General features: G+C 41.9%; 1 protein-coding gene across 15 annotated transcripts in view; it reads left to right on the forward strand.

Moving 5' to 3' along the window:
- Positions 1-209: 209 nt before the first annotated feature.
- Positions 210-12,618, forward strand: part of LOC147356198 (uncharacterized) — a 75,507-nt gene continuing 63,098 nt past the window's right edge. For 4 of the 15 annotated variants that reach the window (XR_015143103.1, XR_015143099.1, XR_015143101.1 and 1 more), the window contains exons 1-2: positions 242-621; positions 11,807-11,856. Coding sequence is in view for 3 of the 15 variants with exons in the window: in XM_086343346.1 (XP_086199472.1) it covers positions 395-621; positions 11,807-11,856 (277 nt within the window). In the remaining 12 variants the exon portion in view is untranslated. Of the gene's footprint in view, positions 622-11,806; positions 11,857-12,618 lie in introns of all 15 variants that reach the window. The other 11 variants (XR_015143108.1, XR_015143107.1, XR_015143104.1 and 8 more) reach the window with 7 other exon arrangements.

Genomic DNA, 12,618 nt, shown 5'->3' on the forward strand with positions numbered 1-12,618 from the left:
TTTTATACTTTATTACAAGTTAATCACTAAAGAGATGCTGCCTGTCAGCTTAAATTACACATAATGGCACATCTCTGGGAACCCTGTCTCCCAGGTAATAAGCATTAAGCTAAAATAGCTTTCTTTAACTCACAGAAAACATCCTGAGTAGGCCCACCTGTGAATGACTGCAGGAAGGACGAAAACACATCCCCTTCCGGAGATTGACCGGAAACAGGAAGTGTTTTGCTTTACTCCTGCCACATTAAGTATAAAAGAATCCTGAAGTCTAACTCAGGCAAGATGGTTCCGTGAGGTGTCTACCTTTTGGTCTGTTGGCTTTCTGAATAAAGGCGCTATTCCTTGCCCCAGCAGCTCGTCTTTTACTTTACTGGCCTCTCGTGCATCAAATAGAATGAGCTTGGGCTTGGTAACAAATTGTGAGGAATCAGCCAGGAGCCTTGCAGCTTCAGGACAGCCGACCTGGTTGGAGAGTTTTTGGGTCAGGCTCCAGCAGCTGCCGGGACCACATCTCTCGAGGATTTGTCCTTCAGAATTCCCCGAAGTGGCAACGCCTGCCCCAGCACTTGGCAGTGGGATCAAGGAATCAACCTTTGGGACCCACAGGCTCCATACAGAAGGGTAAGTCGCTCTGGTGTGTACAACTGGAAACTTTATTTCCTCTCCGTTTGAGGCTTATTTTTTTTTTCCTGAAATAAGCCAATTCGCTTTGTATTTGAGTTGGGTACCCTGATGGAGAGAGGAAAGAGCTGTTGGACTTTTACCTGATTTACGAAACGGTTCATTTTTTTCTTTGTATGCTAGCATTCGTGTGAGGCTTTTGTGTTTTGTCTTGAATTTCGGTCTGTAAAAATGGGGACTGTTTCAACAAGCTCTAAAGAAAGTCATTTGATGTTCTTTTGGATACGTGATTTGATTACAGTCATGAACCTGTGAGTGAGAAGAAGATGCTATTTTAACAATGTGCGGTTATAGTACCTTTAGGATCTCCACAGGGGGTTTAGGCAGGGTTATCTTGGGACCCTTTGTACCACGTATGTCTACTCTTGCTGTGTTAATTACATCGCTTGTGGACTCCTGTGTCATTGGTGTATATAAAGCCCCAAGACCAAACTCGAAGGTTTATTTAGGATTTTCTGTTTGTCCTTTGGAGTTTTAGTTTCCTTTTGTTTGGTACTGTTTCTCCACTTACAGCCAAATCAGTTTTGTGATATTTAAAACTTTTACTGGTGTCAAATAGGAATAGGAAAAAGAAAAATGTGTCTGTGGCATATTTACAGGGAGAAAAGATTTCATTTGGTTCCTAAAATCACAAAAAGCCCCAGCCCAGAGTTCAGCCTGGTTGGTTGATGCCACGGCAAAAAGGCATGCTTTTAATGGTTGGAGATAATCAGTTGTTATCTATGGTTTTATGGTGGCTATTCTGTGAAAAATAGGGGAAGAATGATAGAATTGTTTATGTACAAGCATTTGTGCTTCTATGTTGGGGAAATTAAGAAAAGAAAGGGAAGGAGAGTGAGGACAGATTGCTCTAAATCTTAACACCTGCCTCAGCTGCTCCTTTTCCTACCCTACCTGTGTTTCTGTTCAGGCCCAGTTCCTGACACAGGGGCTCAGAACGGCCCCTCCTCATCGGGACAAGTTAGAAAACCTGTGTTAGTCCCCTGGAAACAGGGACTTGGCCTGGTGTTGCTTTCTAACACCTGACAGGGCACCCAGTTTGGGCCAGGAGTCACGCCAAGGGCAGGGCAACCTCTTTTATGCCCTTATCTTACAGAAGGGCTAAATGCAAATGACAAGCCACCTGGGTTTCTCAGACGTGTTTATTTGAGAAGATCCTTACAGAAGGATCTTCTAGACTTGAAGCCCACTTGGCAGCACCCACAGCTGAACCAAATTGGGACCTAATAAGGGAGGAACACCCTTAATAGGGCGTTACTTAGTGCATCTTGGCAGGGCTTTGTAAAAGGGAACCAAAGTAAGACAGCTTGAATGAAACTCAAGAAATCCAGCCCCCCCCACCAAAAAAAAAAAAACAACAAACAAACCCTAAAACAAACAAAAAGCACTAAATGTAGACTCCTCTGAATTTTTAGAAAAGATTTTTGGAAAAGATTTATCAGACCTACAGACATTATACTAATGCAGATCCTGAGGCCCCTGGAAATATTAGAATGGTAAAGTTGAACTTTTTTGAGGAGCAAAATGCCTCAGATTTCAGGAGACAGTTGCAAAGATTAGATGGTACATTTGGAATAGACTCTTCTCAATTGATAGAGTTGCCTTTAAAATGTTGAACAGAGAACTACACAAGAAGGAAAATGCAAAATGAAACTCCACTTTTTTGTCAGTAGCAGGGAATTCTCAGAAGGCAAGTAACCCTTGAGAGAGGGGAAGACACAGGGGGAGGGGGTGGGGCGCAGAGAGGGAAGCTGCTACTGGGGAAGATACAGTGTGCTGTTGTGAGGAGGAAGAACCCTGGAAACATATTGCCCTAGACTGAGACACAGTAAGAAAATCAATGAGACAAAAGAGCCTCTCATATGGTAGAAAGAGAGGAAACTGATGAAAGATGAGGGCTTGGGCTTGAGGCACCTAATCACCCACAGGAGCCCTGGGTGAAATTGACAGTGAGGGATGAGCTGGTGAACAGTCTAATATACCTCACGTTGAAGTTTTTCACCAGAACACACGTTAAGCCTACAGAAGGCACTCATGGAAACCCCAGGAAGGAGCTCCTTCCCCCAGAGGTCTAGGAAAAGGTAAGACCAGAAGTCTGTGCTAAGGCCTGCCAGGGAAGGCCAAAAATACATGGCCAATACAAGTCCTATCAAAAAGGGATGCTGGACACCTAATTGAAAACTATATCCTCTGAGGCAAGAGAATCGCTTCTCCCACAGATTGACCTGTCAAAATACCAGCCAGTGTATTCAGAAAAGGCCAGAGAGAGGGCCACAGGGTGGAGTTTGACTTAGATCACACCTGGTCAGGCTGGAGACGTAGTGCACAATTGTTTTGATTCCCGAGACGCTCTCAGACACTGTTCTGCAGCACGGTCATAACAGGACCCATTATGGGGGAGGTGCTGTTGCAGGAGAGACACACGTCAGGACCTGGTACCTGCAGAAGTCCTTAGGATAGACTGCCAAGTGAGAGTTCTTGGCTTCACACAGGAAAAGAACTCAAGAGGGAACCAGAGTGAAGGAAAAGCAAGTTTATTTAGAGAGATACATAGTCAGGATGCAGATCATCTCAAACTGAGAGTGCTCCAGGGCGTGGGGTCATAGGTTTTTATGGGTTAAGTCATTTCATAGGCTAATGAATGGGAGGAATAGTCTTGCTGTTTCAGAATAGGTATGGATTACCCAGGAATTGGGTCACTGCCCACTTTTTGGCCTTCCTTGGAACTGTCGTGGTGTAAGGAGTGGTGATTTTTAGTATTACAAAGAAGGTATAATGAACTACTAGACTGTTCTCAAAGCCACCTTGGTTTCAGCTGGTCTTTACTGCATCCCAAGAGTTATGCTCCTTCATTATCTAGCACCTGTGTCCTGCCCCTTTCCCTCCTGTCTCATTTCCCTCCTCAGAGTTTCCTCCCGTAATTTTATGGGGTGCAGAGGAGTGATGGTCTGTCTTCTGGGGCTGCCTCATGCCTTGGCAGAAGCATCAACCCTGCCTGTTTGGGACTAAAAAAATCTCTGGATGCCTGATTAGGGTCCCCAGGGCCAGGACAGCGTCTTAAGTCAGGGTGGTAGGTGCTGGACTCCTCGCATAGCCATCATTTTAATACAGAACTGTTGTAACCTGAAAAACACAAGTGTTACCCAGGGGTTAAACATGAAGGGTCCAAAGAGGAGGAGGAGGAATATGAGTATTATTAGGTCCAGAAAGAGCAGGAACCAAGTAAGCCTAGGAAGGGCACCCTTAATGGTGGACCTGATGGCATTAGGGTCAGACCCCCGGTGGTATTGGTATAACCATGATGCTCGTTCATAAATCTTTTTTGATGCCCATCTTGTGTGTGCTCGGTTGTGTCTGACTCTTGGTAGCCCCATGGACTATGGCCTGCCAGGCTCCTCTGTCCATGGAATTTTCCAGGCAAGAATCCTGGAACAAGTTGCCATTTCCTACTCCTTGGGATCTTATATGCAGGGATTGAACCTGGGTCTCCTGCATCGGCAGGCAGATTCTTTACCACTAGCGCTGCCTGGCAAGTCCAGCTTCATGTGGCCCAAATTATTAACATAGGTACAGCAGGTTTTGTTTATGACCACACAAACATCACCCTGCTTGGCCACCAAGTAATCCAAGGCTAATCTACTGTCCTAACCACATTGGCCGGTGAGTTTACAGAAGCTGAAAATCTATTTAGTGATAGATTTAGTAATTAGGATGAGGCTCTCTAAAGTGTTAGATTTTCTAGGGTTACCTCATAGTAGGCAAAGCTTCCTCATGGAGCTACCAACCCCCCTGCCAATCCTATTCCTGCCAATGTTAATCTGATGGCCCTCCTGGGATGATGTTGAGTATTACTGTGTTTTGTGGTGAACGGGAGCAGACTTCCTAATGTCTAAGCTCCCTCGTGTCACACATCATCGATTAAAAAGAAGCATTTACACAGGGGCCAAATTTTCACTGGGGATCCCCTGTCTTTGGGCCCTCATTCTGGTGGGTGCCTCATATCCAGACATATCCTGAAGGTGCAACAAAAGATCTTGGAACAGAAGAATTTAACAAGAAAGCAGCCATCCGAATCCATGGAAGGGACAAGTTATGCACACAATACAGAGATAAGGGCCCACTCAAAGTCATATATTCAAAATCGTCAAGTCTGGGAGTATTCCATGCCCTTGGCTAAGATGAGATGATGTGGTAAGAGGGCTTTAGCCACCACTTCCATAGAGCCTGACGATTTCTAGCCCAGCTTCTAGTCCTTTCCATTGCTACCCATGGGCACTGTCTGGTCTTCATTATAAACACATAGAGTAGGGGCATTCACGGGAACGCAGTTTGGGTCTGGGTTCTAAAACACTGGTGATATCTGTAGCATCCAGTGGCCAGAGATGGCCCCAAAGAGGCTCACCATAGCCCCAAGAACCATTATGGATGTAGTGGAATAGAAAGCATAAGTGGTTTTTTTCAATAATGAAAGTAGCCACGAGTAATGGAAAAGGTATAAGTCACCCTTTTAAAAGGAATCAAATGTAGGCAAGACACTGGGCCTGACAGGGAAGGGGTGCTGCCCATTGTGCTCAAATTGGTGGAGGGGGGATTTTCTCTGTTTGAATTATAACACTCATATAGTATGTACCTATTTATACTTGTAATGATTGTTGTAAGCCAGGATTTTTATCGCAGACCTGACAATTAACTAGTTTTTCTTCCCAGGGCACTATTTTTTGATATTTGTACACATGCTAAGTCACTTTAGTCATGTCCAACTCTTTGTGACCCCCTGGACTGTAGCCTGCCAGGCTCCTCTGTCCATGGGATTCTCCAGGAAAGAGTACTGGAGTGGGTTGCCATACCCTTCTCCGGGGGATCTTCCTGACCCAGGAATCGAACCTGCATTTCTTATGTTTCCTGCATTGGCAGGTGTTTTTTTTTTTTTTTTTTTTTTTTTACCATTAGTGCCACCTGCAAAGCCCATTTTAGACGTTTACTAAAGCATTACTTTCCCACTCTGTCCAAGCCTTGACTTTGGTCAAAAGTCCTACTAGGAATATCAGTGGCTTTAAACATGATATTACTGTATTTTTTTTCATTAGAGGGCATTGTTTACTAGTGGATGGGAGTTCTGAAAAAGAGCAGAATAAGAGCACGATAGTGAGAAACACAAAGAATATGAGGCCAACCCGTTATCGCAGCCACATGAAGTCACTCCACTGCTCTTTTTTGTATTGTTTTATTTTTGGGGACTCACTACACTCTTTATTAATTGAAGCATAGCTGATGTTCAGTGCGTCCTTTCAGGTGTACAGCAAAGTGGTTCAGTTACACATGTATGTACATCAATTCTTTTACAGATTCTTTTCTCATAATTATAGAATATTGAGTGAGTTCCCTGTGCTATACAGTAGGTCCTTATTACTTATATATAGTAGTATGTATATGTTAATCCTAAACTTCTAAATCATCCCTTCCCTTTTTGGTAACCATAAGTTTGTTTTTATGTCTGTGGGTGTATTTTTATAGAACTCCGTTTGTGTCATTTTTTAAGATGCCACATGTAAGCAATATCATAATTTGTCTTTCTGGTTTACTTAGTATGATTATCTCTAGGTCCATCCATGTTACTGCAAATGGCACTATTTCATTCTTTTAAGGCTGAGTAATATCCTATTGGACATATATACCACGTCTTCTTTATCTGTTCATCTGTCCATGGATGTTTAGGTTGGCTCTGTCTTAACTATTGTAAATAGTGCTGTATGAACATTGGAATGCATGTACTTTTTCAGATTGTGGTTTTCTCTGGAGATAAGCCCAGGAGTAGGATTGATAATCATATGGTTTCGGAGAAGGCAATGGCACCCCACTCCAGTACTCTTGCTTGGAAAATCCCATGGACGGAGGAGCCTGTTAGGCTGTAATTCATGGGGTCGCTAAGAGTCGGACACGACTGAGCGACTTCACTTTCACGCATTGGAGAAGGAAATGGCAGCCCACTCCAGTGTTCTTGCCTGGAGAATCCCAGGGACTGGGGAGCCTGGTGGGCTGCCGTCTATGGGGTTGCACAGAGTCGGATATGACTGAAGCGACTTAGCAGCAGCAGCAGCAGCAGAGTAAGGGTTGGACACTACTGAGTGACTTCACTTTCACTTTTCACTTTCGTGCCTTGGAGAAGGAAATGGCAACCCACTCCAGTGTTCTTGCCTGGAGAATCCCAGAGACTGGGGAGCCTGGTGGGCTGCCGTCTATGGGGTTGCACAGAGTCGGAAACGACTGAAGTGACTTAGCATAGCATAGCTCTATTTTTTAGTTTTTAAAAGAATTTACATTACTGTTCTCCATAGTGGCTGCACCAATTTACATTTCCACCAGCAATGTAGGAGGGTCCTTTTTCTCCACATCCTCTCTAACATTTATTTGTAGACTTTTTAATGGGATTCCCTGGTGGCTCAGACGATAAAGCGTCTACCTGCAATGCGGGAGACCCACGTTCAATCCCTGGGTCGGGGAGATCCCATGGAGAAGGAAATGGCAACTCACTCCAGTACTCTTGCCTAGGAAATTCCATGGATGGAGGAGCCTGGTGAGCTACAGTCAGTGGGGGTCGCAAAGAGTCCGACATGACTGAGTGGCTTCACTTAATGATAGCCATTCTGCCTGGTGTGAGTTGATACCTCATTGTAGTTTTGATTTGCATTTCTCTAATAATTAGCAATGCTTAGCACCTTTTCATGTGCTTTTTGACCATGTGTATATCTTCTTTGGAGAAATGTCAATTTATTTAAATTTTTATTGGGGTAAAGTTGCTTTGGGGGCTTCCCTGGTGGTTCAGTGCTAAAGAATTCACCTGCCAACGAAGGAGACTTGGGTTCAATCCCTGGGTCGGGAAGATCTCCAGGAGGAGGAAATGGCTACCCACTCCCGTATTCTTGCCTGGGAAATCCCATGGACAGAGGAGCCTGGCAAGCTACGGTCCGTAGGGTCACAAAGACCAAACATGTCAATAATGACTGAATGACTAAACAATAGTTGCCTTACAATGTTAGTTTCTACTGCACAGCAAAGTGGATCAACTATACATATACATTTATTCCCTCTTCTTTGGATCTCCTTCCAGTTTAGGTCACCACAGAGCACTGAGCAGAGCTCCCTGTGCTGCACAGCAGGTTCTCATCAGTTTTCCATTTGATACGTAGTATCAATAGTGTATGTGTGGATCCCAATTCCTCCCACTCTCCCACTCCCCCCTTGGTATTCATAGGTTTTTCCTCTATGCCTGTCTTAATTTCTGCTTTACAAATAAGATCATCTATACCATTTTTCTAGTTTCCACATACATACATTAATATACAATATTTATATTTATTATCTCTCTGACTTACTTCACTGTGTATCACAGTCTCTAGGTCCATCCACATCTCTACAAATGACCCATTTTCATTCCTTTTTGTGGCTGAGTAATATTCCATTGTATATATGTACCACATCTTCTTTATCTGTGCTTCTGGTGAGGGACATTTAGGTTGCTTCCATGTCCTGGCTATTGTAAATAGTGCTGTGATGAATACTGGGATGCATGTGTCTTTTTCAGTTATGTTCTTCTCTGGGTGTATATGCCCAGCATTGGGGTTGTTGCATATGGTAACTTTAGTTTTAGTTTTTTAAGGAACCTCCATACTGTTCTCCATAGTGGCTATATCAGTTTACATTCCCATCAGTGGTACAAGAAGATTCCCTTTCTCCACACCCTCTCCTGCATATACTGTAGATTTTTTGACGATGACCATTCTGCCTGGTGTGAGGTGATACCTCATTGTAGTATTGATCTGTATTTCTCTAATAATTAGTGATGTTAAGCATCTTTTCGTGTGTTTATTGGCCCTCTGTATGTCTTCTTCCTACCCATTTTTTGATTTGTTGTTGTTCAGTTGCTAAGTCATCTCCAACTCTTTGTGACCCCATGGATTGCAGCATGCCAGGCTTCCCTATCCTTCACCATCTCCCAGAGTTTGCTTAAACTCATGTCCGCTGTGTCCATAATATTGTCCAACCATCTCGTCCTCTGTTGCCCGCTTCTCCTCTTGCCCTCAGTTTCTCCCAGCATCACAGTCTTTTTCAGTGGGTCAGCTCTTCACATCAGGTGGCCAAAGTATTGGAGCTTCAACTTTGGCATCAGTGCTTCCAATGAATATTCAGGGTTGATTTCCTTTAGGATTGACCAGTTTGATCTTCTAGCAGTCCAAGAGTCTTCCCTAGCACCAGTTTGAAGGCATCAGTTCTTCAGTGCTCAACTTTCCATATGGTCCACCTCTCACATCCATACATGACTGCTGGAAGAACCATAGCCTTGACTAGACGGACCTTTGTTGGCAAAGTAATTTCTCTGGTTTTTAATATGCTGTCTAGGTTGGTCATAACTTTCCTTCCAAGGAGTAAGCATCTTAGAATTCTATGGCTGCAGTCAGGGTCTGCAGTGATTTTGGAGCCCAAGAAAATAAAATCTGCCACTGTTGTCACTTTTCCCCCTTCTGTTTGCCATGAAGTGATGGGATGGATGCCATGATCTTCGGTTTTTGAATTGAGTTTTAAGCCAGCTTTTCTCACTCGCCTCTTTCACCCTTATTGCTGCTGCTGCTGCTGCTAAGTCGCTTCAGTCGTGTCCGACTCTGTGCGACCCCATAGACGGCAGCCCACCAGGCTCCCCCGTCCCTGGGATTCTCCAGGCAAGAACACTGGAGTGGGTTGCCATTGCCTTCTCCAATGCGTGAAAGCGAAAAGTGAAAGTGAAGTCGCTCAGTCGTGTCTGACTCTTCGCAACCCCATGGACTGCAGCCTTCCAGGCTCCTCCGTCCATGGGATTTTCCAGGCAAGAGTACTGGAGCGGGGTGCCATCGCCTTCTCACCCTCATTAAGAGATTCTTTTTCCTCTTTGCTTTCTGCCATTAGAATGGTATCACATGCATATTTAATTTTTTGATTGGGTTGTTATTTTTCATATTGAGCTGCATGAGTTGTTTGTATATTTTGAAGATTAAGCCTCTGTTGGTTACATTGTTTGCAAATATTTTCTCCCATTCTGTGGATTGCCTTTCATTTTGTTTGCGGTTTCCTTTGGTGTGCAAGAGCTTTTAAGTTTAATTGGGCCCCATTAGTTTATTTTAACTTCCATTACTCTAGGAGATGAATCCAGAAAGACACTGCTGCGATTTATGTCAAAGAATATTCTGTGTTCTATATTTTCCTCTAGGAGTTTTATAGTATCTAGTTTCACATTTAGGTCTTTAATCCATCTTGAGTTTACTTTTGCATATGGTGTTAGAAAATATTCCAATTTCATTCTTTTACATGTGACTGTGCAGTATTCCCAGCGTCACTTATTGAAGAGACCATCTCTTCTCCATTATATAGTCTTGCTTCTTTGTCATAGATTAACTGTAGGTGTATGGATTTATTTCTGGGTTTTCTATCCTGTTCCATTACTCTGTATTTTCGTGTGTGTGTGTGTGTGTCAGTACCATACTGTTGATACAGTTGATGACTGTATCCTTGTAGTATTGTCTGAAGCCAGAGCGCCTGATTCCTCCAGCTCCAATTTTCTTTCTCAAGATTGCTTTGGCTATTTGGGCTCTTTTGTGTTTCAATGAAATTTTAGATTTTTTTTCTAGTTCTGTGAAAAATGCAATTGGTAGTTTGATAAGGATTGCAGTGAATTTGTAGACTGCCTTGAACAGATGGCCTTGTCCTTTTGACAACATGATTGTTCAAATCCAGGAACACACTGTATCTTTCTAGTTCTTTGTGTTATCTTTTGTTTTCTTTCATCAGCATCTTACAGTTTTCCGAGTACAGGTCTTTTGCCTCCTTAGGTAGGTTTATTTCTAGATGTTTTATTCTCTTTGATGTAATGGTAAATAACAATGTTTCCTTAATTTTGCTTTTGAACTTTTGTTAGTATACTGAAATGCAACAAATTTCTATGTATTAATTTTGTATCTTACAACTTTACCCAATTCATCAAGTTCTATTATCATAGTTTTCTGGTGGTGTCTTTATGATATTCTATGTACAGTATCATGTCACCTGCAAACAGGGACAGCTTTTCTTTTCCAGTTTGAATTCATTTCTTTGACTTACAGAAGTATGTGGTGTTGAATAAAAGTGGTGAGAATAAACATTCTGTCTTCTTCCTAATTTTAAGATAAAATGTTTTCAGTTTTTCAGCATTGAATATGATGTTAGCTGTGGGTTTGTCATATAAGGCCTTCATGTTGAAGTAGGTTCCCTGTATGCCCACTTTATGGAAAGTTTTTTTTTATCATAAATGGATGTTGAATTTTGTGAACTTTTTCTGCATCTATTGAGATGATCATATGGCTTTTATTCAATGTATTAATGAGATATAACACACTGATTTGTGGATATTAAAACCCTTGCATCCCTGGGATAAATCCCACTTGTTCATGGTGTATGAATTTTGCTGCTATTGGATTCGGTTTGCTGCTATTATGTTGAAGATTTTTGTGTCTATGTTCATCTTGATGTTGACCTGTAATTTTTCTTTTTTTGTGGTACCTTTGTCCGGCTATGGTATCAGGGTGATGGTGGCCCCTAGAAAGAGTTTGGAAGTGTTCTTTCCTCTGCATTTCTTAGGACTACCTTCACAAGGATAGGTGTTAAGTCTTCTCTAAATGTTTGATAGAATTCACTAGTGAAGCCTTCTGGTTCTGGACTTTTGTTTGTTGGGAATTTTAAATCACAGATTCAATTTCAATACTTGTAACTGATCTGTTCAAATTTTCTATTTCTTTCTGGTTCAGTCTTGGGAGGTTGTACTTTTCTAAGAATTTGTCTATTTCTTGTAGGTTGTCCATTTTATTGGCATATAGTTACCTGGAGTAGCCTCTTATCCTTTGTATTTCTGTGATGTCCGTTCTGTTTTCATTTCTGATTTTACTGATTTGGACCCTCTTTTTTTTTTCTTGATGAGTATAGCTAAAGGTTTATCAATTTTATCTTTTCAAAGAATATTTTTAGGTTCACTGATCTTTTCTACTGTTGTCTTAGTTTCTATTTATTTCTGCTCTGATATTTATGATTTCTTTCTAACTTTGGATTTTGTTTGCTCTTTTTCTAGTTGCTTTTGGTGTAAGGTTCGATTGTTTGAGACTTTTCTTCTTTCTTCAGGTAAGCTGGTATTGGTATAAACTTCCCTCTTAAACTGCTTTTACCTGTGCCACAGGTTTTGGATCAATGTTTTTTTTGTTTTCATTTGTCTCTAGATATTTTTTATTTTCTATTTGATGTCTTCAGTGATCTATTGTTTGTTCAGTAGCACATTGTTTATCCTCCATGTGTTTATGTTTTTTGTAGGTTTTTTTTTTTTTTTTGTGGTTGATGTCTAATCTCACAGTATTGTGGTCAGATCGAACCTGGGTCTCTCACACTGTAGGCAGACTCTTTACTGTCTGAGCCACCAGGGAAGCCCTGATAAGCTTTTATTTTAAATGTGCTCAGGCTTGCTTCATTGTTCAGCAGGTGATCAATCCTGGAGAATGTTACATGTGCACTTGAAAAGAATATGTATTCTGCTACTTTTGGATGGAATGTCCTATAAATGTCAATTAAGTCCATCCGATAATGTAAAGGCCTGTGTTTCCTTCTTGACCTTCTGTCTGGATGATCTGTCCAGTGATGTGAGTAGGGTGTTGAAGTCAATGTGGTTTAATTTACGAAGAAGCTTGATGGTCAGGATCATGTGCTAGAATTGTTTACTAAAGTAGGCTATAAAGTGTCCTTTCTAAGGACTGAGGAATTGAGCAGATATCTTGACTGTATTAAACCAGTATTCTCCAAAAGTCCAGTGATATATTGTAATCTTTGGAGGAAAATGTTTGTGATTAAATATCTTGTATTAAGTGTTCACTGATCAGTTATGTTTGAGTCTTT

This window comes from Bos grunniens, chromosome 16 (genome assembly GCF_055505025.1).
Source record: "Bos grunniens cultivar Pamir isolate PY7600 chromosome 16, Bosgru_T2T1.0, whole genome shotgun sequence".
NCBI classification, from domain to species: domain Eukaryota; kingdom Metazoa; phylum Chordata; class Mammalia; order Artiodactyla; family Bovidae; genus Bos; species Bos grunniens.